Here is a 25757-nt window from a genome sequence, read left to right as displayed (position 1 = left end):
TCAGTATGAACAACCTCATATTAAGGGTCACAAGCAAAAAAGACTGGGAACCTCTGCCTCAAAGCACAGGGCTGTAACTAGAAAAGGGTTAGTGTTTAGCATGCTTTCCAGGTTAGCATCAGGATTCATTATTGCTTCCTATCCTGGATCACACCCCGAGCACATGGACACTCTTCTTTGTACTGCAGTATTTGTATCTTTGCTGCTGTTGTGTGCATGTGCACAGCGGTCACCTCTTTAGTTCAGTGAATTCACATAATGAACACAATGTTATTTGCGACCAAACACTGCCTTGTGTTAAAACATGCATGTGATTTTTAATTAAAAGAAAATGGCAAGAAGAAAATTCTTCCTTAAAATATATTCACAAATAACCTATTAATAATGCATTTACCTCATAAAATCATTTTAACAATAAAATAAGTATGTAGGGTGGATGCGTTTGGTCCTGGCCCACCCTTTGTTAAGGCCTGTGTTTCCTGTAAGTCAGCGCTGAGGGCTGAAAAACTACCTAAACCACTTTGTCATGCTCGGCTTTGAGGTCATCACTGTGCGTCCTCTATCTGGCTCTTCGTACAGCCTCTCCTGTCCATTCTGCTATGTTTACTGTTTAATTCATTGAGCTGGGGGCTTTTGTGTTTTGCACAGCGAGCTGTTGAATCACTGTTTTTGTTTGCACTGTGAACAGACGTCGTAGTTAACGTTGATTTCTTTCAACATGGAGTCCGGGGAGGCCAACGAGGAGAAGACAGGCTCTCTGTCGGCGGCGCAGAAGAGAGCAGAGATCCGGAGGAGAAAACTGCTCATGAATTCAGAGGACAGGATGAACAGGATCGTGGGCTTCGCCAAAAACGAGTCTGAAAATAACGGTATGTAACGATGCTACTGCTGCTTCGTCCGCAGTCAGTACATTACCTTTCTTCTACTGGCAGTACTCCATATTATTATTTCCACATTCATTCTCAGTACAGGTGTTTTTAATAGATGTGTGGCGCATTCTCCCTGCCTGGGATTCAAACCAGCAACTCCCTAGCTCCAGTGTAACTGTACATCTGACTTCCTGGACATCTTTGTTTCCCCGTACAGCTGAATCAGCCCATTCATGAGTCAGCTAGTCCTCTCACAAAGGGTGAATCAGCAAATACAATTTTGATTATCACTAGATCATTTAAGTAGCTTTAAAGCTAAAAGCAAAATCTCGCAGCCATGTGAAATGCAAAGTGCGGTAAACACACACACACACACATATTTTGGGATTTGGGATTTAAAAGTCATCTTGAATCCATGGGGGCCAGTCAAGAAGCTGGGTCGTTATTCACTTTATGTAGTGTTTATCTGCCAATTATTTTTTACGATTGATCATTAACCATTTAGTCTATGAAATATCAGAAATTAGTGAAAATGGCTATCACAATAGCCTAAGGTGATGTCTTCAGATCACTTTTTTGTCTTTCTAACAGTTTAAAATATAAGGATATTCAATTTACAATGACATGAAACGCAAAGTAATGCATTTGAGAAAGTGGAACCAGCTAATATTTGTCTTTGATTAATAACTTAAACAATTAATAGATTTGACATGACTTGACATATTGTTTCATCATTAGTTGAATGTGATGTCACTGATGTTGTCTTACATCCTCAGCAGGAGCATCTCGGCGTCCCACAGAACCCCGCTTCCACCTCGACCTCGAAAGGACAGAGCCGTGGTCTTCATCATCGTCTTCACCGAGACCGTCACCTTTCCTACCAGAGGCTTCAGGGCTCGGCAGCCGCTCCCTCAGTGCCACCCCAGAGAGGAGGGGCTCGCCCCTGCCAGACTGCAGCGACCTACCTGGAGGCTCTCTGGAAGACGACATTGGAGGGGTCCGGCAGAGACCGAGGGGGGAGCGGGCATCAGACGACCTCAGCGGGTCCCCGCGCCGAGGCCTCCAGAAGTACCTGTCTCGTTTTGACGATGCCATGAAACTGCGGGGTCAGCTGGCCAATGAGAAGCCGCCCCAGGACGGAGGGTCGGACTCAGAGGAATTTGATCCTTTCAGAATCTTCAGGCTCATCGGCAGCATCCTCCTCGCTGTTTTTGTCAGGGTTTTTGTCTGCAAGTATCTGGTGAGTCTACTCGCTGTTGACACCTTGTTGCTGTGATAACTGTGAGATTGACTCATTTTATGTGTCAACCAATGAGAATATAGATACTAAAGTAATTTATATGCATTTGATAGATCAGGCACAAGGTTTCGTGACAGCAAGTAAACAACCATTATCCATTTTCACATTCTTTATTCATTCTAACTTCCTACCATTAGGCCACAACACGTGTTATGGTATCAGATATTAATTTTGTGGTGATGTTACGTACAATAACATGCTGACATCTCAATGATAAGAAATCTGACTACCAGAAACATTGTACTGCTGTAGTGATGTGACTCTCATATTCTCTCATTCTAGTCAATATTTGCTCCATTTCTGACCCTTGAACTGGCCTACATGGGGCTGTCCAAATACTTTCCAAAGGTGAGTTTGCAGTTAATTATTTTTATGATCCCTTTCGCACTGTTTAATGTCTATGTAAACAGTATGAGTTAAGTGCAGATTCTTATGTTTTAGCCATGATTTCAAATAAGTAGTGATCAATGTGAGGAGATACTTTGGAGTCTTCATGGTGGAAAATTTAAAGCAGTAAGCTTTTTTAGCATAATTTTGCTAAAGGTTAAGGTTTCCACCTAGACATGACCCATCGCTGTTGCCCTGACTGCTTTGTGCTATGGCTGACAACCCAGTCTCGGCTAACTGTTTCAGATGTGCAAATTTTTTGACATTGTATTGTCTACCTGTTTCTCCAGGTAGAGAAGAAGACCAAGACCACTGTGCTAACCGCTGCCCTGCTGCTGTCTGGTATCCCCGCCGAGGTCATCAACCGCTCCATGGACACCTACAGGAGGATGGGCGATGTCTTCGCCGACCTCTGCGTCTACTTCTTCACCTTCATCCTCTCGCACGAGATCCTTCTCTTCATTGGCTCAGAGACTCCCTGACGGACCAGGAGGATCTCAGCGACCCAGCCTTCTTGTTGACCCCTCCCTCTGTCTCCCATAGCAACAAAGCATGCTCATTTACACCTTCTGACGTGGGTTTGTTGTTGATGGTCTGGAAACGAATCCCTGCTGACTGGGGGTTGTGCGTCAGCTGGGCGAGTGTTCGTCAGTTCAGCTCTGCAGGATTCCACTAAGGCTAAACTACATGTAACCAGAGTCCAGTGTTTGTTACAGATCTCCAAGCTTTCTTTGCTCGGGACAGAAGCTCAGAAAAGGAAGAATAGTTTGTGTTTACGTGTGTGAAGAATGTACAGCCATTCATAATGCTGGTGGATATTTGTCAGGTTAAGCGCCGAAAATGGTAAATGTACTGAAAAGATGACAACAATACAGTTCATCAGCCACAGATTCCATTTAACTTACGAATGGGAAACTCTAGAGTCCCTCAAGGGCTGGGTGATATTTCCGAAACTTCTGAAGTTGATGCATATCATGATATACATTATAAAAACTACATGTGTGGAAAACAGTATCTTAGGAGCTTAACTTAACACCAGACTAAAAGATATACATTTGCTGCTTTCTTTGAGAGGATTTGACAGAATATTGTTACAAGATAATACAAGAAGTTCATATTGCCATGATGCAATTCCACTGAAAGCCAGTGGACAGTAATATTGAATTATTGCCCAGCCCTGAGTTCATGTATATCTCAGTAAACTCCAAAGACAGTGCGTAAGCTTGGTGAGGTGTCATATTCTCAGCCAGTACAAGCCAGACTCCTCAGCTGGTTTCTGACCCTGCTGTAAAACCAAATCTACTTTGGAGGTAAATGATCTCTCAACTAATATACAACACTATGAATGCCTTTTTTGTCACATTAGTCAGCCCTGCAGTCAGTAAGCAGCGGTTGGGGGTCAGTGCATTTTCAGTTTATGCCTTTTAAAACCTGAGTCTATACTTCACACAGAGCTAACTTAACCTTTTTGGGTTAAAAGTGATTCAGTTTATTTCATTTTGACGTAATCAAGTTCCTGAATTGACTAAAATGCAAATGAACTGACCACAGCCTTCGTGTGAAGAGGTTTATTGAGGTTCTTGTTCCGTTATGACCAACAGCCGACGACTGAATTAATCAGAGAACATGAGAACTGACAGACAGCAGGTGGTTTACAGTTCCCTTATATCATCACCTCTGCTGATTCGTTGCAGTGTCTGTGCCTCATGCTGTGGACGACCTTGAGGCTTTACAGTTGTATCACAAATAGTAACCATTGTGGCGGTGCAACAGAGAGCTTCCTTAAAAGGAAAAAAAGGCTTAATCACAAAGAGGTTTGGAACATTTAAAAACACGTGCTCTGATATTCCTTTCAAGATTCAGAACATTTGATGTCTGACTTTATTCTCAGGATTCTGATTTAAATCTTTGAATTATTTCTCTTTTTTTGTTGTTTTGTATGAATTCTGTGATTAATCTCAGAGACCTGACATTTTTTTTTTCACACATGGCCCTCTTCCCTGCCATATATACATCAGCTGGAAAGAAAAAAAAGAACCACATTTTCACAAGGACCTCCAGCATGGCTGCACGGTCACCTTAAAGCTTTCTGTCGAGCGCGAGGAGGGAAGGAGTTCAGGAAGGAAATACATTCCTGAAATCAGACTACATTTAAACACACTAATGATCTGATAGTAGGAGACGCAGCCGTGTGATCCTAGATCTTGATCTTAATATCTTGTACTCAGCTAGAGGGCCGAGCAGAAGGCTAGAGGAGACAAAGCTGCTGTGGCTAAATGAGTGTGAATGGATCGAGAACAAATGAGCTTTTCTCGATCGCATCAAACTCAAAGTTTATTATTCTAAGGTCACAACACATGGACGGAAAATCAGAACTTGGTTTGATAGAGCAACGGTAGTGAGTTGCTGATGATTTTAATAGGTGTCTCAAGAACGTAACCTTTCCTTTAATTGGTGGATATGAATCATATGTACTCGTGTTGTGATAGATTTCCTCATAGGCAGCACTTTAAGTTGTGTTTTCTGTTGCGACCTGTCATCAAGTGCTCAGAAGGGTCCACCTACATCATGAACAAGTTTACTCCTGTGTTTAAGTTGTGAAGTCAGAAGAAGCATTTAGTCCTTGAATGTGGAGTGTATTGTTTTGCACGGCTATGAGCTGAAAAAAACGCAGTAAACTTTATACAGTATTTGTACTTACTGAAAAGTCTGATGGAAATGTTATGGGTTTTACTGGAAAGTGCTGTCACTGCAGTTTTGTGTGAGGCAGTGAGAGCTTGTACGCTTATTTGTGTTGAGTAACCCTGGTGACGTGTCCTGCTTTGCTTTCTTCAAGCCTCTTTCACACATGCTTTATCTACAGTATACCCTCTGCTTCTGTGCTGTCGATGTTCTCGCCGCATACTTTTAATTTCATCCAAATTAATTTATTAATGTGAATACATTTTCTTCATGTAAATGAATTGGTGTGGTTTATCTTACGACTCGTCTGACCTACTTGATTGTTTTTGATAACGTTTACAGAATAACTGTTTTTAATGGCTCTTACAGTACATATTTGAACCTAAGGAACAAATTTAGTGTTGACATGAAGTAAACAGTTTCTGATTAAGAAGATACACGGGAATTAATAACCGGACAGTTCATACCAAATAAATACTACTTGTGTGACATACTGTGACTCACTTTATTGATTTATTTCACCGGGTTATGTAACAGGGACAGTGCGTATTAATAAACATTGCTGAAAACCTTATTAAAACCCTTGATAGCTTGCTTGTAGGCCATCCTTAAGAAAAGCCTTGAGCTGGGGTCATGACTTGTTGAGAAGTTTAGTGGCGTTGTGGCCCCTGTGGGGCTCCATGAGGGCCACCAGCAAAATTAAGAAAAATTTCTCTATATTCTAATTCATTATCAAATGAGATCTCAGTTAAAATAAGATTTACAGATCGGGCTGGTCTTTAGTAGTTGTAGTAGTAGAAATGCAAGACAGTGAAACATCAATTTGTTGATAATACGTGATTGTGTGATTTTTAAAAATCCAGATATAAATTGATATTTAAAAAATATTCTTCCTTTAACATCACACTGTTGATTTTGACAATATTTCCCGTCCATGTTAAGATGGAGAGATGAGCGCTAGGTTTCACCGTAATCATTATTTTGTTTTTGCTTTTATTTTCTTTTTTAAAAGTGGAGGAATAATGTGATTACCAGTTGACAGAAGAAAACAGTAGAAACATTGTGTTGACAAAAGATTTTAAAATAATAAAGTACATATGTAAAACAGGTGTTTTTTTTCTGACCTCCCACCGCGGGGTGGCGCACTACGCTTTTGACGCTACAAGTTTGTGAACTGAACTGTCGCAGTTTTCTTACGTGCGGGTTCAAAGAAACAAACAACCATCCAGCGTTCAACAGTCGTTGCAATTTGAGAAGTGATTTCACTTTTTACAAGGCCGAACGTCGTGGAATAGTAATGGGACGTGAGTCGAGGTATGTAAGAATTGTGCGGTTTATGTGGCGTCTTTCCTCCTGTTGCTGCTTAACTTTAGCTCTTTTAATTTAGATGGCTAATATTAGCATGCTAGCTGAGACGTCCAGATGCTGGTGTGAATCTTCCAACAGTTAATCTCATACAGCTGCGGAATTTGGATTTAAAAAGTTGCTTAATGTAATGTTCTATCAACACTTTGTCAGCCAACGTGACTATTGTGCTGTTTGGTCCTCAGACACTACAGGAAGCGCTCGGCGTCTCGGGGACGGTCCGGTAGCCGATCGAAGAGTCGCTCCCCGGATAAACGCTCCAAGAAGGATGACCGGGACCGAGACCGAGACCGAAGCAGGAGGGAGAGGTCACGGAGCCGGGACCGCCGCAGGTCCCGGTCCAGAGACAGAAAACGAGCCAGGTGTGTGTTGTACGATGCTGTATTGTGCACAGTGTGTGGGTGTTAAAGAGAAAACCGGAGTTTTATGCTATAATCAACACGCATACTTTAAGATGTTTATGTACTTTCCAGTTAAAGTTGTAAAGGTAAAGGCAAAACCCAAAGTGGATTGAACTTGTGTTCATGATTGACATGATGGAGGTTGTGAATTTCTATGCATATGGTTAAAAAAATCAATGGGCTTAATCACAGCTTAAGTTAACTTCCTGAGAAAGTGACTGCTGCTATTTCCCTCTGGTCTTTTGTTGTTCTTATGTCATATGTGTGCCTTTGCTATTTAGGCGATCCAGGAGCAGAGACAGGAGGAGATCCAGAAGCAGAGAAAGGAGGAGGTCGGGCAGCAGGAGCAGAGCCCGGAGGTCCCGATCCGGCAGCCCCAGCAAGAGCAGAAAGACAGATGAAAAGTGAGGTTTAAAATTAATAAATCATCTCATGACATAATTAAGAGTTGTGGTAACAAAAACCCGGAGAATCATCAAAGTGTAATTTGTAAACGATTGCATCTTTTTGATGCAGTCAACATAAGTCGCAGCACAGGGTGATACATTTAAATTGGGTCTTGGCCAGATACAGTATGTGCAGTTAACATAAGTAGTTTCACCACTCTCATTAAGTAGAAACTGTCTTTGATAATATGCTGTGAACTGGTTATGATGAGATTAGAGGTAGGACTTCTGTTAAAGGCCTTGCAGATTTTCCCAAAAATGAAGTCAAACACTCTGTGATCTTCAGTAGTCACGCCCCTTGCCCTGTTAAATCTGTGGGTCACACAGTACTGTTTCTTTTATTCTGTTTTTGTAATCTTCCATACAGGTCAAGGAGCAAGGAGAGAGACAATCTGGATCCTGTATCTGACAAGAAAAAGGTTAAAGAGGAGAAAGAAGACGAGAAGGTTGAGGATGTAAGTGCGATATATTCAATTCTTGTTAACCACAAAAATGTCACCACATAGTAGAAGAAAAATATTTCAGATCTTTCTTGTCTGTCCATGCAGCAAGACTTTGACCAGAACAAGCTGGAGGAGGAGATGAGGAAAAGGAAGGAGCGGGTGGAGAAATGGAGGGAAGAGCAGAGGAAGAAGGCCATCGAAAACATCGGAGAGATCAAGAAAGAACTTGAGGAGATGAAGCAGGGCAAGAAGTGGAGCCTGGAGGATGATGATGGTGAGGAGGCATTGTTAAAAATAGCCTGCAATACTTCTATCTAAAGCTGTCTAAGTTATCTCTATGAACAACAATGTGTAACCTATTAGGAATAAGCCAAATCCACTTGAAGTTTCAGTTGGCAGGTTGCTCCCGTATAATGGAGTCAGGTGTTATTTTGCATAGTGAAGGCACTGAGAAACTATACCCAGCAAATGTTTGATATTTGTGCTTGATAAGTAATTAAATTAATCAGTTCAAATCAGGTTATAATTGATGAATGTACCTTTATCAGCTGACTGATCTCTTGACCAGTACAGACCTTAGCTTTAGCGCTACAGAGCTTTACGATTGACTCTTCATTTCAGACGATGACGAGGATAGTTCAGCTCCGATGGAGGGAGACGATGACGAAGATGGGGAAGGGAAGGGGGAGAGGAAAGAGAAGGAGGTAAAACAGGAGAAGAAAGAGGAGGGTGAGAAAGAGAAGGAGACTCCCATGGAACAGCAGGTTGAGGAGGATGACGTGGATCCACTGGATGCCTACATGGAGGAGGTGAAACAGGAGGTGAAGAAGTTCAACATGGGAGCAATGAAAGGAAACGATAAGGTGAGTGTGAAGGGATGCTGATGTTTAATGTCGTCAGGAATATGGAACATTTATAGGAAAGCCATCTATTCAAAGTATTTAGTTTGTGAAATAGACATAGACAGTCCGGTTCTTTAGTATTTTTCGATGTTTTTTTCATTTTCAACAGAAAGGAGCAATGACTGTAACCAAAGTGGTGACAGTAGTTAAAACCAAGAAAGGGCCTCACACTCACAAGAAGAAGGGTGAGCTGATGGAGAATGACCAGGATGCCATGGAGGTGAGTTTTCTGCCACTTTAATGATTTGTGTGTGAAATATGTGACATGTTCTAATTAAAAGTAAGAGTTCACATATATTAGGCTACAAGCTTGACATTCTCTTAAAGTTTCTCTTGATGTCTCAATGTATGTTTTTGACAGTACTCATCAGAGGAGGAGGAGGTGGATCTGCAGACAGCTCTGACAGGCTTCCAGACCAAACAAAGGAAAATCCTGGAGCCCGTTGACCACGGGAAGATCCAGTACGAGTCGTACCGCAAAAATTTCTATGTGGAGGTGCCTGAGCTGGCCAAGATGACTCCAGAAGGTCAGTAAACAGAAAACTGGAAATATTTAGTGATTTCTATTTTGATTAGCTGTTATCCCCACACAGAGATTTTTTAATATGAAAACTGCCACTGGTGTCCTACCCCACTGTACGTACCTAACTTGAATACCTCTCTTAACACAAAGTGGAAGGATTTTCCACTTTTCTCACTTTGCCAATTATCTAGTCCTCAAAATCTAACTGTAATTTATCCATAGTCTGTGTAACTACATTTGTAAAATAGACAGCAAACATTTTTTGCGAAAAGGTCATCTGTTTTGAAAGTATTGTATTTAATCATTAGGAACAGAAGCCATTTTGTCTATGTACTGCTCAGTGTAGCCTTATTGAATATTGCTGTGATCTGTTTAAATGTGACAGTGTAAATGTGAGAAACTTGTATTGCTCCTGTACAGTGTTCAGAGAATGCAGGGATGTCTTTATCATACTTCATAACCTGTTAACTCTAACTCTGTCTGTTTTGTTTTTTTTAAAATCTTTTCAGAGGTGAACGCATACAGGTTGGACCTGGAAGGCATTACTGTTAAAGGGAAAGGCTGCCCGAAACCCATCAAGACCTGGGTGCAGTGTGGGGTGTCTATGAAGATCCTTAACGCTCTGAAGAAGTGAGTCTGACTGATGGTGGCTGCTTTTGTGATGGACTAGGCAACTTTTTTTGGGGAAATATAGATGACAGTTGATTTCATGAAAATATGCTTAGCCAGTCATCTTGAGCCAGAGCACAATGAGTAGCTTCCATTTTTAAAAAATATTAAGTGTTTGCTTATTGTGTATGTGAGATGACAAAATCTATAATAAATGTAACTCTTTAAGAAGTATAGCCACTCATATCCAATTTCAGGTCAGCTTAAACGGGAAATGACGTATTTACATTGTACATGTCATGGTACTTGATTCTTTGTGACCGGACATGAACAAGTAATATTCATATTAATTTCTCTCTCCAATATGTACCCAGGCACAGCTACGAGAAGCCCACCCCCATCCAGGCCCAGGCCATCCCTGCCATCATGTCAGGCCGAGACCTCATTGGCATCGCTAAGACTGGCAGCGGGAAAACCATAGCCTTCCTGCTGCCCATGTTCCGACACATCATGGACCAGAGGCCCTTAGAGGAATCTGAGGGACCCATCTGTAAGGAACAGATCCGTTTATGTTTTCTTTAGTCATTACTCTAATCCAATGTTTACAAAAATGTTTCCTGATTCTGTTTATGTTGAAATAGAAAATATGAATAACTGAAGTGGGTTAGGACAGAAAGTAAGAGCTTAGACTGTTGGAAACGGAGTTATGATGTCCTTCTTCTGTGCTTTTCAGAGACTTGGTTCATGACCCAAATTTAGGTCAAAGGAAGACTAAAATACAAAATCTCACTTTGGGATAATAACCCCTGGCTGTTATGCTCCCACAGCAGTTCTAATCTGATTAATAAGCCACCCTAAGAGTCATCAGAGTCCATTTTACCTCAGTTAATGTTCTTGCCAAATATGTAACATCAGATTTTATAAATAGTTTGAAAATGTGAGCTTAAATTAGTAAATGAAAGAAAACACAATTTTCGATCCTCATCCTGTTTCGCTCCCTCTCCTACAGCTGTAATCATGACTCCGACCAGAGAGTTGGCTCTGCAGATCACCAAGGAGTGTAAGAAGTTCTCTAAACCCCTGGGGCTCAGGGTGGTGTGTGTTTATGGAGGCACGGGTATCAGTGAACAGGTAAACACACATACACTAATGTTGTCTGTTTATTTTATGTGGAAGGGGCTTTAATGCTTGTCAATACAAGTGAATCTAACAGATGAAGTTTAAACTTTAGGATGTTTAAGAAGTTTATAGTGCTCTGTTTTTTTTTTTTGTTGGCATCGTCAGAAATGTGTAATTTCAATTATACATTCATTACTGAGGTCGTAATTAGTGGTTGCGCAGTGGATTACCTCAGTGCATTACATACTTGAAGGGGTCTGAATGTTAGAATCTTTTTGTGCAAGCTAAAGCTAAAACATGATTTAATTAAATCCTCCTTGACTGTTTCAAAAAAAAAAACCATAAACTGGTACAAGCATGTAAATAACAGTTATGCAACAGTACACCTGTCATGTGTGAAGACAAATACTCTTTGAATATTGCATTAATAATGTCAGTTGTTGTTGGGTTGCAGATTGCTGAACTGAAGAGAGGAGCCGAGATCATTGTGTGCACACCAGGAAGAATGATTGACATGTTGGGGGCCAACAGTGGTGAGTTCATACACTGTGACCCTCTCACTCCTTTATTCTGATGGGATGTAAATGCAAATCAGCACCTTTGATGCCTTGTTAACTTTTCATTAATTACCTTGCATGGAACAAATGTTACAAAATGATGACGTACATAATGAACTAAGTCAGTACCACTTACTAAACTGTTGACATTATTTGACCACCTTTGGGATCAGTCATATCTACAAGACAGTGATGTGTTTCCTGAAGATCAGGGCAAGTACAGGTAGGTGGACCTGGTGCTGCCTCCATGGTTCCTCAGTCTCCGAGCCAGAGATGGACATAATGTTTGATAACTGTATCGTAATATGGATATATTGGTCAGGATCTGTAATTTATTATGTTAAATGAGAGTAGTCTGAATGCTCAACCAGGGTTCTACGGTGTTGTTGTTTTAGTACATAATTGCTTAGAGGAGATGAAAGGCACACGTGCAAACTTGACATTAAGGAAAACCTAAAAAGATTTTCATGCATCCATAGAAAAAATAATCTGCCTGCCTGTTTATTTTTCATTTGGAGTCCTTGTGTCTTCTGAGAATAACTATCATTGTAGAGCCCTGTGCAGCACAGTGCATTTATATAAATATATAAATGTTTTTAGAAAATAGTATTTCTTACATTTGCTGACTTGAATTGTGCTTTATGTAAACCTGTTTTGAGCAGTTATTATAAGTTTTTTTTTTTTGTGGTTTCCACACATGCGAGGTAATCTGTAATATGTTTCCCTTGTAGGTGAAAAGGCGCTTGGTCAGATAATGCTTGATGGGGCTCCATCTCTTGTAGTGTATCTTGAAGCTGTTTTCTGACTTTTACAGGTCCCTCATGCCCCTGAGATGGTACGCAAGACCAGAGACAACCCCAAAAAAAAAATTTTTTTAATACATATAAAATAAAACCCTGGCCACTTGAAACTAGACCACTGAAGAATGTGCTGAATTTAGGATGCCTTGTTTTATTGTCAAGTAGTTCCTGCAGGTTTTCTGTGTTTGTTAGATTAGTTTCTTGTGTTCTGAAGAAGGCAGGATGTGTATGGGGACTGACTTTTCTTGAAGTTAACTGTTTTCCCTGTGCTCGTCTCCTGTGGTGTATAGGTCGAGTCACCAACCTGCGCAGAGTTACATATGTGGTGTTGGATGAAGCAGACAGGATGTTTGACATGGGCTTTGAGCCGCAGGTAGGTGTTACCCATATTTATATTTTGACTACATGGTTTCTCATAATTTTTTTTGTCTAATGCTGCAGTTGTCAACTTTGTATGTTTGATGCCCCCAGAAAGAAAACAGAACCTGTTTCAAAAGTGTTTTTTGCTGTGAAGAACAGTATTAACAGTTGTCTTGTATTTTATGCTACTGTGTAAAACAAAGAAACATAAGATGAAAAAACAACTCAAAAATAAGAATGAATGGACAGAATTCACTAACCTCCATGTCTCATCTGTTTTCTCTGCCAGGTGATGCGTATCGTGGACAACGTGCGCCCAGACCGTCAAACAGTCATGTTTTCGGCCACGTTCCCCAGAGCCATGGAGGCTCTGGCTCGTAGGATCCTGTCTAAGCCTATTGAGGTCCAGGTGGGAGGCCGCAGTGTCGTCTGCTCCGATGTGGAACAACACGTGGTAAATTATCTATTTTTCACCTCTCCCTCATTCTAAACTTTTTTTTAACACAGCTGTTGGGTCTTTGTCCAGAACCTAGACAGACGCTGGTGCTGGCTTACCAATATTCTAGTTCAGTTTTTGTTATTGTCCTTTTTTTTCAAATTCATATTGGTAACCCATCAGACCCTTCACCTCTCGCTGACCCTTCCTCTCTCCTTTTCTCTTTGTATTTGTTTCTGTAGCTGGTGATTGATGAGGATAAGAAGTTCCTGAAGCTGTTGGAGATTCTGGGTCACTACCAGGAGAAGGGTTCCGTCATCATCTTTGTGGACAAACAGGAGCATGCTGACGGACTGCTGAAAGACCTGATGAAAGCCTCATACCCGTGCATGTCACTGCATGGAGGTAAGGCACTGATTACGACGAGGTGAAACACTGATATTTTTACAGGTTTAATGAGCAGTTTCCTGTAGTAATCCAAAATTCCAAATTTATGACGGTAAACTCACCAGAAATGTCAACATGAAAGAAATTGAGAGTAATCTGGTTAAGGCAACTTGACTCTTGCTAGAGCAACAGCTGCATCAGAGACAGTTGATTTCTGATCTTCCTCAGCTCGGTTGGATAACCTTAAGGAGTTGGCTGTTGACTGCTTTCTGGATATGGTTATGGGTATGTTTGGCATTGTGGTCCTTCATATATTCCTTTCTCATGCTCCTCTTAGGAATTGACCAGTACGACAGAGACAGCATCATCAATGACTTCAAGAATGGAGCTTGTCGTCTGATGGTGGCCACCTCTGTGGCAGCCAGAGGCCTGGACGTCAAGCAGCTGATCCTGGTGGTCAACTACAGCTGTCCCAACCACTACGAGGACTACGTCCACAGGGCTGGACGCACAGGCCGAGCAGGCAACAAGGTTAGTCACTTAAAGGCAGGGTTTAGGAATATAAAATAATATTTAGGAATAGTCCCGAACAGACAAACCAAATACTGGCTCTAGAGAGGGCCTCTTGCTTTTTTATGTTACCTGGGGGCCACCATAGATTCTCCTACACCTTAGGAAAGGGAAGATTTTGGCATTGTTGGTAATGAAGGCACCAGGTTTTTAAAAGGAAGAAGAATGCATGGAATATAAAAGAGTTTATTCTCTGGTTCTGCAGCATCCAAGATAGAGTTTAAATCCTTGTACGTCTGCTTTTCTCTACATTGTTTTCCTTCTTTCAGGGCTACGCCTACACCTTCATCACAGAGGATCAGGTTCGCTATGCTGGCGATATCATCAAAGCATTGGAGCTGTCAGGTTCTCCTGTCCCGCCAGAGCTGGAGCAGCTCTGGGCCTCCTTCAAAGACCAGCAGAAAGCGGTAAGATGAGGGAAAGGGGAATCTGAAACAGTTAAAAGTGTGTGCACATCAAAGCTAAATGCAGTCTCAAAGCAATGCTATGCAGAACACAGTTTGAATACCTAAAATTTTAATGGACATCATTACCCAGAATTTATGCATCATCATTCTGGAGACCTGTTGGAAGAATTTCAACACTTTCTTTACAGTTACACAGGACTAGTGACCTGTTTTATATTTCACTCTTTATTCATTTATCACGTACTTTGTATTAGAATATCTGCTAAGAATGATAATAACACTACTTGAAATGAATCATAGTTAAATGGGTTTAATCTGTGGCAATCGTTGGTGTCTCAATTAGCAAGTAGGCCCAGCAGGTGACCTAGAAATATGTGTAGAAAGATATTTTTGTACAGCTTTTGAAAGTGTTAAATCTACAGCATCACCTTGATATTGAAGTTTGCCCCCCTATTTTCCTTTTTTCTCTCCTTCTTCATCCACACAGGAGGGTAAGACCATTAAGAGCAGCAGTGGCTTCTCAGGAAAAGGCTTCAAGTTTGATGAGACTGAACATGCCCTTGCCAATGAAAGAAAGAAACTGCAGAAAGCTGCACTTGGACTGCAGGACTCTGACGATGAGGACGGAGCCCTGGACGTGAGTAGCCTTTAAATTTCATTGTTGTTTACATGATCTAAATGTTTGACACAGTCTAATTAAATTAGCAGCATGTTTATGGAACAAAATGCAGCACTCGGCATGATTTTAAAGATTAAGTGTGCTGTCCTCCCACTTACAGTTATATAACCATTACTCATTAATCAATACCAGTCCAAACCATCTCAATCATCTCCTCTACTTTTCCCCTTCCTCAGATTGAGGAGCAAATCGAGAGCATGTTCAACTCCAAGAAGAGGGTGAAGGATCTGTCTGCTCCCGGTGCAGCCGCTGGTCCAGCAGGAACAGTTGCCACCACAGCAGCTGCCCCCGGAGGGCTGCCAGGCCTCGGACCCACGTCTGCTGGAAACATCCAGAAACTGGAGATGGCCAAGAGGCTGGCGCTCAAGATCAACGCTCAGAAGAACCTGGGTGCTGAGGCTCAGGTACGTCAAACTGATGGAATATATAAGATATATATGTATAGTTACTCTGATTATTGTCCCACCTTTGGTCACTGTCCTCAGGTTGATGGTCCAGATGACCATAAATATAAATAAAAGAGACCACCAGTTTTTATTTATTCCGCACAATCTCTTCACCTAATGCCTCTTTTGGTTATTTTCTGCCCTTCATGTCATGTTTCTTTCTTGGTTTTTCATATTGTTTGATAAGTTTGTGTTATGTGTCCTCCCAAAAATACCAACTAAAGTCAAACGGGCTTTCCCTTCATGCACAGGATGTGATGCAGCAGGCCACAAACGCCATCCTGCGGGGTGGCACCATCATGACACCCTCAGTGTCGGCCAAGACCATCGCGGAGCAGCTGGCGGAGAAGATCAATGCCAAACTGAACTACACCCCTGTGGAGAAGCTGGAGGAGGAGCGGCAGGCAGCTGAACAGGCAGAGACCGTCAAGAGATATGAAGAAGAGCTGGAGATCAATGACTTCCCTCAGGTCAGCAGCGCACGGTGCAGAATTGTCATGAAATATTCAGCAGATTCCTGTTTTATTTTTGATCTTTGGTTTTGGGTTTTTCATTGCCAGATAGAAAAGTATCTAATAAAAATCATATAAAATGTTCCTTATTCTGTTCTTCCCCAGACGGCCAGGTGGAAGGTGACATCTAAAGAAGCTCTGCAGAGGATTGGTGAATACTCTGAAGCTGCTATCACCATCAGAGGAACCTACTTTCCTCCAGGCAAAGAGCCCAAGGAGGGAGAACGCAAGATCTACCTGGCTATTGAGAGTATGTGTCGAAATTATTTCCAGTTTTTTTTTTTCTTTTTGGAATTTTACACATTCCACACATTTTTTACACTCTTTCTTTTAACATCCTTTATTTACGTCTGGAAGTTTCCCTGTTTGCTGGTGTCTGATTGAACTGCATGTACTGTATATGAATGTTGTATTTGTTTTCTAGGTGCTAATGAACTGGCTGTGCAGAAAGCCAAAACAGAGATTACACGGTTAATCAAGGAAGAGCTCATCAGATTAGTAAGTACCTTTTGCTTCTTGAAATCAATAACTAACAGTGGATATCATGTGGATATCAGGCTAAATAGGAACCTGTTTCACATTGTTTTCTGGCACTAGATTTTAGAGCAGGAAGTGTATGGTGGTATTGATAGAAGTATCAATAAAATAAGTTGCTCATTGACCTTTTTTCCCCTTTTTCTCTCTCTAGCAAAACTCCTACCAGCCAACGAGCAAAGGCCGGTACAAAGTGTTGTAGAGGAAAAGCCAAGGCTCGTTGTTTCCGTCTCTCAGCAGTCTCTTGTCATCTCTACTGTTTCATCAGATTGGTTGAAGAATATTTTAGTCTATATTTTTAATAATAAGTTCAGTAACCTAAGTTTAGTGTATGTTTTGTTATCCCCCCCCGTAGTTTCCTCTGTGCTTCACCTGATCTTCCAGTGATTTTTATACCAACATAAATATCAAAATGTGATGCCGTTTTCACCGTCAGTGTCATCAAAACATCACAGATCTACAATAATAAATACAATATGTCTTTGAATGTAAGACATTTTCTTTAATGTTGCTTTTTTTTTTTTTTAAGTCTGATTATACTCTGTTGTATGTAAAAGCCACATAACAGCCATTGTCTTTATGAAGAAATCCTCAGATGAAAGATGTTTTTACTTTCCTTAAGAATAAAACAATGTGTTGCTAAGGAAGTAAACTGGATGTGTCCAGCTGTTTGCATTAGCAAATCTGGTAGAAACTGCACTTATACCGACTGTTTTAATTATTCAGGAGCCTTTCGTTTGTTTATTATTCATCAGTAGTGGGATCAGTGCAACTGGATCATGGCTCAATTTCAGGACAATGAGGACAACAATATGAAAAAATAAAGCACGTTTTTTTGCAGAATTATTGCCGCTTGATGGACGCAAACGAGCAGTTTTCTGGATTTTAAAGTGAAAACAGCGTCTGGATGTCAAACTGGTTCAGGAGGGGAAGGAGAAAAGCCTCTCTGCGCATGCTCAGACTGCGCTCACCGTCTTATTAATTTTTAATGGAAAATGGCTGCGTTTCTTATCCAAACCCCTGGAGCTGGGAAATAAAACCCTGTGTAGCTTTCGCGTCTTATAAACGCTCGCACCGAAACAATCCGACGTGGTGACACGCGCGTTAGATGTCCGATGTCGTGTGCTGCGAAAATATTTGGGAAAATGGATCGACTCACGCTTTGAGGGATGAAAGATCATTTTTCTCCTTAACCCTTTCTGCTCCGAGATCTGCGAACAATCGAGGTACAGTAACCTTAATGCTAACGTTGGCTGGCGAGGGGGGTGTATTTAGGTCGATTATATGGCTCAGACGTAAACACTCAAATCAGGTATGTGCGCACTTTTCCGCTCTTTCCGTCAAGATTTTAAACATTTTTCTTTTTTATTTCCTTTTTTGTCTACAAACCGTTATTCAGGCCAAAAACGAGGCTTCTGTTGTTACGAAGCGGCGAAGTGACGCGGAGAGCAGCGGGGTTTTTTGTCGTCTGGACGCAAAGATGCGGAATCCCTGTGCATGTTTTTTGTGAATGAATATTACTACAGACAGTGTAGTGTATGTGATAGTAAAGTCCACACCTCCTTACATCCTGTGTCCTCTTCTGCAGAGGAGATGAGACAGGAATCTCATCAGCAGCACTCCGACTTTGTTGCTTTATGAAAAGTATTTATAGCCTCGCGTTAGTTAAGAGCATTGTGTTGTTGAAGTGGCATCACTTTCTGGTAAGGTGCCATTTCTAGACTTTAATTGATAGCTTTGTTTATGGTTAATATGTAATTTACTTTACTATGCTAATAATAAGAGCTTTTGGGTTGCCGGGTTGTGGAAAATCCTCCTCCACCATGACACTTGGCTTGTCTTTTTAGCTCTTTAATTCATTAGGGCAGAGGTGTCCAAACTGTTCCACAAAGGGCTGCAGGTTTTTGTTCCAACCAAGCAGCAGAACACCGGACTTGACTAATTTAATCAACTGATCTCAGTCTTCAGACAGTTGATTGGTCAAACTGTGTGCTCTTGATTGGTTGGAACAAAAACCTGCAGCCACATTTGTGGAGCAGTTTGGACACCTCTGCATTAGGGATACCTGTCCAAAGGACTGTGTGATTGCCTACCCTCAGGGAAAGGGCTGCTGGACATCTGAACCACAATCTATTTATAAAACGGCTTTTTTATGAATACATTTATAATAATAGGGAATTTTATTCACAACAAATACAACAAACAGTATGTGAACCTGGATTCTACGCAGGATTTTCAGGAAAGCACAGGCACACATCCAGACACCCTGACAGAAAAAAGCAATGGCAAGGTGAACAGAAAACATTGCTGAAGTTAGAAGATGCAGCTCTGGTTAACTTCCTCAGCTCTTATAAAGGGCAGCGCACATTAGCCTGCCCCTAAATCATTCAGGACTGTCTCCCTCTGCGGTGAATGAGACAGTCCCAAACAAGGCTAGACTTTCTTTATGTAGGGATGTCCTCATTTCCCCTTTCAAATCTTAGGCTTTGGACTTACTCAAACCCTAAGAAATGCAAGCTTGTAAAGCCCTAAGTGTGTCCAGGTTTGTCCTTTTATCTTTGTGTGAGTACAACCCACTTACAACATTTTTCCAACTCCCAGCAGACGATGATGCGCCAGGTGACAAGCAGTGACTTCTGCATGAATAGCAGGCCGTCATGCCTAGCTGAGGACAGCCACCACCCCACCTCCCACTTTGACCTGTGCACCTCCCAGTCCAATAAGTTCTACCCTCCTCCCCCTCCGTCGTCGCTTCAGATGACGCTGACGCCCATGGCCTTACCCACCCAGAGCCACAAGCCCATGGTGTGCCAGAGACAGGAAGTGCTAGGGGGTGACCACCGCTCACCTGGAAAACTACCAGGCATTAAAAGCACTGATCAAGCACCAGACGACCCCAAGAAGAAGAACAAGGCTGCTGGGAAGACGGGCAGACGCGGGAGGCCTTTGGGAACCACCAAGCTAGCCGGATACAGAACCAGCACGGGGCGACCCCTCGGCACCACCAGAGCTGCTGGTTTTAAGACGAGCCCGGGAAGGCCTCTAGGTACGACCAGAGCAGCGGGTTACAAGGTCAGCCCTGGACGGCCTCCTGGCAGCATCAAAGGCCTCTCTCGCCTCAACAAACTGGCTTATGGTAGCAACTGCAGCGGAGCGGCTTTCCCTTATCCTCTACCACACAAAGAAATCCTCTGTGAACCTTCCTGCAAAGAGAAGACAGCTAATGAGTAAAAGCTCTACCCTCTTTCTACTCGCCCTCCATCAGTGGAATAAGAGACGCATGTGTACAGGTTTCCTGCCAGATACTGGGGGTGACTGTATTCTTTCTCAGACTGCCCTGAGACTGAGAGGAGGAAATTTTCTATGATTTATGTTGGTGTCATCTGTGTGCCTGCCACCTGATATAATACTGTTAGTTTTCAGTGCTACTGCTGGAGATCTAAAGCCTGTGAAAGGTTTGAACTACTCATTGCTGTATCTGTGTTCTTGGGGAAAGAAGTAAAACCAGATGTTCATGGAGCAAAGGTAGTGTGAACAACTGTAGTGTGAATTCATGACAAGTTAAATTTTCAGTGTGCTATATGTAGCATTTTAACATCAACAAAGGGTTAAAACATCCATTTTAAAACGTTTAATTTCTGTGAACAAAGGAGACCATCGTTGAGAAGATTTGCTGGGATTTACACCACGAAACAAGGATAAATTTTACTTTGTATGTTCATCACACTACAGTTTGAATATCCTATTAGCTAATGTTGTTGGATAGTCACTCTTGTTCTTGCACTTGCTCTTTAAAGGGGCAATGTGTAAGAAAAGTTGGGGATTAAGTGTCTTGCTCAATGGCACTTCATCGTTAGATGTACAGATAATCCCTCAGGCTAACAGCACCCCACAACTGAAATCGAATTAATTCAACCTTTCACAGCTACAGACTTCACATTAAAAAGAAACATGACTCCTGCTAATAAACTCTTAGACTGTTCACTCTCTAAAGGTCACCTCACAAAATGTCTACATATTATTTGCATGCAAATATTATGAAAGCAGCTGAGTCAACTCACAGATTCTTGTGAGAAATTCAACTCCAAACAAAATTTTGCAGCAGCTCAGTTCACCTCCTGCTTTTTATTACAGCCTCCTAAAAATTGGTTAATGTGGACTGCGGTTGCCTCATTTGCTCGTTAATCACCATGGAAAAGTTTCTTTGTGAGTAAACATGTGGAAGAGCAGTGTTTATATGTTCTGCTTGATGCTTGATACTTGATCGCTCTTCTTAATAGTAAAATCTGAGGTAGCTCAGCTTGGCCACCAGACAGTTCAAAAAGTCTACTCGCTGTTAGACTCACTGTAAAAATGGGAAACTTGTTTGTGTACTTCTGGTGGAAATGGTTTTGTTAGCTTGCCATGGGACGGGTGCTGCTACAGTTACCAAAATTACACGTCTTATATCTGTTTTTGTACACAACCCCATTTTTTTCCTCAGATTTACGTAATACCCCAAATTTCTCAAAAGCATCTGTGTTTAATTTTGTCTCACATTAAAGCAGCAAAAGAAAAGCTTCACCTAAGTAAAATACTGTCTTAAATTAGCAACATTGTGATTTAAATCTGGTAATATCTGATAAAAGAATAAGTAAACAGGACTAAAAATCTGACAATATATTTATTTCCAACTTTCGATACCTGACAATTTTTGATTCCTCCTGCTTAGATATATTTTTGTTCAGTTTTACAGCCAGTCTTAAAATGTCTCTCAGCAATATTTCTAAGAAGTTTATTTTGTGGTTATTATCAAATCCAACTAAATTTTATCATTTTTCTTGTAATGTCCCAACTCATACAACAAAATCTGGCCAAATCAGGTCAGTTTCATATCTTTGTGACTCCTAATAGATATATACTGAGAGAGACTACATTGCTTTACTTTGTCTCTTCACATTGTAATGAAAGTCTGTCCCCCAAAGAAAGACTGTATCTTTTGTGTTATACATAAAAAACCACTGGATGCATATTTAGTCTGAAAAAAAAAAAAAAACTTAGTGAAGAAGCAAAGTTCAAATACAGATAAAGGTAGTTTTTGCTTTAATGTCACATTTGTCCCAAGAAAATTCAAAATATCATCTTTGCAACATGAATGTGTCGCTGAATGCACTGACGATGATTGATATGGCATTTACATTGTAGTTGTAAAAAATATTTTACCCAAACTATCTTAAAAAACATTTATTATTATTATTATCATTTATTTGATGTGACATTTGTGTGACAGATATTTACATAAACTAAAGCACCAATTATGTTATTCGTTTTTGTTGCACACATTTAATGCTGAGGAAGTTATCGTGAACAAATGAGACCGTCACTGAGGAGGCTGTCACCCACTGCTGGCCGATATTCTGCATTTTTTTTTTTTTTTTTTTTACCATGTGAGCCGGTGGGAAATCTGCAGACAGACCCTGTTCCTCCAGAGCAAAGAGCCAAACCTGTTGGAGACAGAGGAGAACAGTTAACAGTAAAAAGAAAAATTACTTCCAGACTGTTCGTCCTCGTCAACATGTGCCAGAGAATAACAACTCATAGCTATGTTTGTGGAGACTAATGGAGTATTTATGACCACTGCCACAGGGTGTGGTAGTGGCTAATCATCTCAGTAATGGTCTCATTTATTTACAATCATCACACCAAGTTATAACAATGTTTTAAAATTTTGAATTAAGTATTCATGTTTTAATTTCTACATGTTGCTTCTTACTTTGCACAGTCAATCCGTCAGTATAAAAAAAAAATCACAAGGTCAAATCATCTGATTTTTTTTAATGTTGCTATTTATTATGTTGTGTTTTTTTTTTAGGTACATTATCATAACCCTGTAGAGGACTTGGATTTGACTCTTGGGGAAGCTGGTGTTTTTGTGAAATGTTGATGTAACATGATATAATTTAGTTCAAACAGGCTTAAGGACAAAAATGAAGAGATGCAATAGTTTAATTGGTTTGACATTAGTTATTTCACAGCATGCTTAATGCATCGTAAATACAGTCAATCACATGTAGTCAAATACAATTTTGATCCAAAATAACCGGTTGGCTATTGGACTACTTGCCACTCTATTATATACAACTTGCCCTGATGATCATTCAGTTTTTGGTATGAGTGGAGTGAAGAAATAATACAGCTTCACTGAGTTGCTCTCTCATGACAGAATTTTAAATTGTTCAATTTGGTGCAATAATCTGTCGTATGTATTGTACTGTGGAAACTTTGATACTATCACTTTTTATTATTGTTGTATTTTGATACTGGTGTACAGGGCCTTTTATCACTTGTTTTGTTGATGTGTGTAGTGTTAACAGAAGTTACTGAAATGTCACATACAAACATCCTTTTCATTCTCCTTTACCAAAGAATATGATGCTATCTAACTGTAGGTATTTATGCTATTTGATTTCAAAAAATATTCCGACATCTCACAAAATAACCTTAGCATGAAAACTCCTGTTTGAAATGTAAATGAAAAAGCATTTGGAGACCGCTACCCCATAAAAAGATAGTGTTATTGTAGGATTCATACAATAATTGTTGCTTCTGAAGCTCTAACCGTGCAGGTGTACGCGTTTCACGGCTCAAATGACTGAAATGGCAGTTTCTTGAATGCATTGTAAATTGCAAGACATTGACAATGTAAACTTAATTCTTTACATTTCTTTGTTTTTATATCCACTGTTATTCTATGTTGAAAAAAGTTCTCTTTTCATATATAATTCTTATGTAGCCATGTTTAACATGTAACTGATCATTTTTGGTTGAGGTTATTACTGACATGATGCCTGGCTGTCCCATATTCTGAGGTTTGTGTCTTTCTTTGTTTTGTTTTTTTTTATTTGTTTTTTTCATGTTTTGGATTCACACAGCAAAGTGGAGCCTAAACATGCTGGTAGGATGCACTGTTACACATCATCTGCCTTTTTCACAGCAGAGATTTTGACATGTCACAGTAGGTATAAATAATAAAATTAATAATGGTTTAATTCCATTCAGCTGCTTCAGTTTCAGCGTCCTGGTACTGCACCTGGTGGCTCACTGCCACACTGTCATGGCTTACTGGGACACGTGAATGGAACATTGATGTTCTCAGTAACACTTTCAAAAAATTATCTGATGTGAAAAAGGCCTTTTGTGTGTGCCAATCCATCTTCTAGGCAGCCTCTGTTGCTATAGGTTCTGAAACTTAAAGACGCTTCTTAACTGAAAAGCTGAAAAATGTTTTGTGTTTCTTTTTTCCATATTCTTGGCTGACTGTGTATCTACTGTCGCTTCAATGACTTTAGCTCCTATAAAGCTCTGACTGGGTACCAGTTTGCCAGCAGCTGCTGCACAGCTAGATGTAAAGATGCACAAAGGTCATGAGCTTATTTAGAATGGTATTAGTTTAAATTTTTTAAAAAAATTAATTAAATAACAAATGAATATTTTTCAAAGCTGCAACAACAACAACAACAAATATCTAGCATATGGAGTGAACAGTATGATGTCCTGCGTAGCCTGGTTCCAGACCTCTGAAATGCTCCCCTCATGTCAGATTTATTCAGTGATTCAGTGAAACAAAATGGCAGTTCAATCTGTGTGGTAGGGCTGGGTTATTAATCATTTGTCTTGCATATTAGGAGCTGTAGAAAGTTTATTATCCAATACAGGAGCAGTAGATATTTAGCTCAGAATATGGACAGAAAACCGCAGGAACATGTTTCAGCTTCATACAGATGAAAAAAAAACTGAGTTATAAATGTTGGCTATGGCTGTGTCAGGCTTTGGAGGTGAAAATGGTATGTTTAGACCAAGATCAGAGATGGCTGTCGTCAGCCAAGTGTTCAACACTGTTAAGATTTTTTGGAAAGAATTTAAGTGGGGCTTTCTGCACCATATGAACACCTGAACATCACAACGATTTTGTGTCATATTATCTCAGCTGTTTGACTTTCTGTACTGTTCACACACTTGTTCTACATGGTGAAAATCAAAGACCTTGAAATGATGACAGTGTAATGACTGATGTATTTGCCAGCATGGAAGGTGTCACCTCAGAGCACCCTCAAGGTCTGTGTACCTCTGATTCACTATGTGGCTTTGAGTTCTTATCCAAAATATTTGGTTAAATGCTTGGGCAAAGTGTAAGAACTTAAATGTTGCTAAAAACTATTTCTTTTTTCGAATTTTGTTTATTTGATGAAAGGCACTGACTCATTGGATCATGACCCTCAGAGAAGGACATCGCAAAAAGGATATGGGATTAAACGATGATTATAGAAGGTGGATTACCTAAAATAGACTCTATAAAGGGGTTCATTTATTGACATTTCTGTTATTTTTAATATGTCAAGTTAAATCAGTGCTTACATGAGGCAGAGATAATAATGTTTGTTTTTTTGAGCATTTTTTTTTCTCTCTGACCATCTTCAGCATTAAATCAACACATCCGTCCGTTGTCTTTCGGTGATGAATAAAAAAAAAAAAAAAAATTACCTCACATTTTGAGTGTTTTTGAGAAGATGTGAAGCCCAATATTCCTAAAGTGTGATTGGCGAAGCCTGTAAAGCTTTGTATTATTCCCATTTTATTCCTGCATGATTGTTGTGGAATGTTCAAAAGTTGTGTAATAAACCTGAAAGTAAAATAGTCTGTTGAAAACTTTTTGTGAACTGTTTTCCTCAGCAAAACAGTTGATGTTTCAAAAACTTCATTTTATGATTGTGCTGTCTCCGGTAAAATAGCCTTGTCATTTCCACCAAAGGATTACCTTCATCAGCGCATGTTTATCTGTTACCAAAGGATTCATAGGACAGAAGTTTAATATGAAAACGACAGATTTTTGTGATACTTTGACTGAAATGGAAATCAACAGAACACAATAGGAAGTGGTCTCTGCTGCTGAATCTGACACACTGGTCAAACAGAAGATAGTTTTGCTGCTGTAATCGTGCATGTTTCCTGCAAAGGAAGGCTATATTAGTCAAATGGCCTAAGGT

The 25757-nt window shown here is 40.4% G+C and overlaps 3 protein-coding genes across 4 annotated transcripts; all 3 read left to right on the top strand.

Moving 5' to 3' along the window:
- Positions 1 to 555: 555 nt before the first annotated feature.
- Positions 556 to 5731, top strand: camlg (calcium modulating ligand). Of its 2 annotated transcripts, none has more exons than XM_041052417.1 (4): positions 556 to 869; positions 1649 to 2109; positions 2452 to 2517; positions 2847 to 5731. In XM_041052417.1, the coding sequence occupies exons 1-4, from the start codon at positions 719 to 721 to the stop codon at positions 3036 to 3038; spliced, it is 870 nt and encodes a 289-aa protein (XP_040908351.1). In that variant the 5' UTR covers positions 556 to 718; the 3' UTR covers positions 3039 to 5731. The 2 variants fall into 2 exon arrangements, with proteins under 2 accessions (XP_040908351.1, XP_040908350.1); XM_041052416.1 differs by having other exon boundaries at positions 1646 to 2109.
- Positions 5732 to 6435: 704 nt separating this feature from the next.
- ddx46 (DEAD (Asp-Glu-Ala-Asp) box polypeptide 46) lies at positions 6436 to 17386 on the top strand. Its single transcript, XM_041051743.1, has 23 exons — positions 6436 to 6552; positions 6789 to 6965; positions 7286 to 7408; positions 7818 to 7905; positions 7999 to 8167; positions 8515 to 8756; positions 8905 to 9015; positions 9157 to 9322; positions 9828 to 9948; positions 10302 to 10477; positions 10937 to 11058; positions 11501 to 11579; positions 12694 to 12776; positions 13053 to 13217; positions 13442 to 13604; positions 13924 to 14117; positions 14426 to 14563; positions 15051 to 15200; positions 15419 to 15646; positions 15940 to 16158; positions 16306 to 16450; positions 16625 to 16698; positions 16889 to 17386. The coding sequence occupies exons 1-23, from the start codon at positions 6536 to 6538 to the stop codon at positions 16934 to 16936; spliced, it is 3198 nt and encodes a 1065-aa protein (XP_040907677.1). The 5' UTR covers positions 6436 to 6535; the 3' UTR covers positions 16937 to 17386.
- A 413-nt stretch (positions 17387 to 17799) lies between these two features.
- On the top strand, positions 17800 to 23589 carry c12h5orf24 (chromosome 12 C5orf24 homolog). The gene is made up of 2 exons (XM_041050776.1): positions 17800 to 17960; positions 19339 to 23589. Exon 2 carries the CDS (start codon positions 19342 to 19344, stop codon positions 19963 to 19965), a length of 624 nt encoding a protein of 207 aa, XP_040906710.1. The 5' UTR covers positions 17800 to 17960; positions 19339 to 19341; the 3' UTR covers positions 19966 to 23589.
- The last annotated feature ends 2168 nt before the right edge of the window (positions 23590 to 25757 follow it).

Source organism: Toxotes jaculatrix, chromosome 12, assembly GCF_017976425.1.
Source record: "Toxotes jaculatrix isolate fToxJac2 chromosome 12, fToxJac2.pri, whole genome shotgun sequence".
NCBI lineage: Eukaryota > Metazoa > Chordata > Actinopteri > Toxotidae > Toxotes > Toxotes jaculatrix.
This window is presented reverse-complemented; position numbering and strand designations above follow the sequence as displayed.

Bases quoted from the DNA above. Each gene is read 5' to 3' on its own strand.
- camlg (XM_041052416.1), top strand. From the start codon at position 719: ATGGAGTCCGGGGAGGCCAACGAGGAGAAGACAGGCTCTCTGTCGGCG. The intron at 2,110-2,451 runs GTGAGTCTACTC...CTCTCATTCTAG, and splicing joins TTTTTGTCTGCAAGTATCTG to TCAATATTTGCTCCATTTCT. The intron at 2,518-2,846 runs GTGAGTTTGCAG...CTGTTTCTCCAG, and splicing joins TGTCCAAATACTTTCCAAAG to GTAGAGAAGAAGACCAAGAC.
- ddx46 (XM_041051743.1), top strand. The intron at 7,409-7,817 runs GTGAGGTTTAAA...TCTTCCATACAG, and splicing joins AGCAGAAAGACAGATGAAAA to GTCAAGGAGCAAGGAGAGAG. The intron at 16,451-16,624 runs GTATGTGTCGAA...TTTGTTTTCTAG, and splicing joins GATCTACCTGGCTATTGAGA to GTGCTAATGAACTGGCTGTG.
- c12h5orf24 (XM_041050776.1), top strand. From the start codon at position 19,342: ATGATGCGCCAGGTGACAAGCAGTGACTTCTGCATGAATAGCAGGCCG.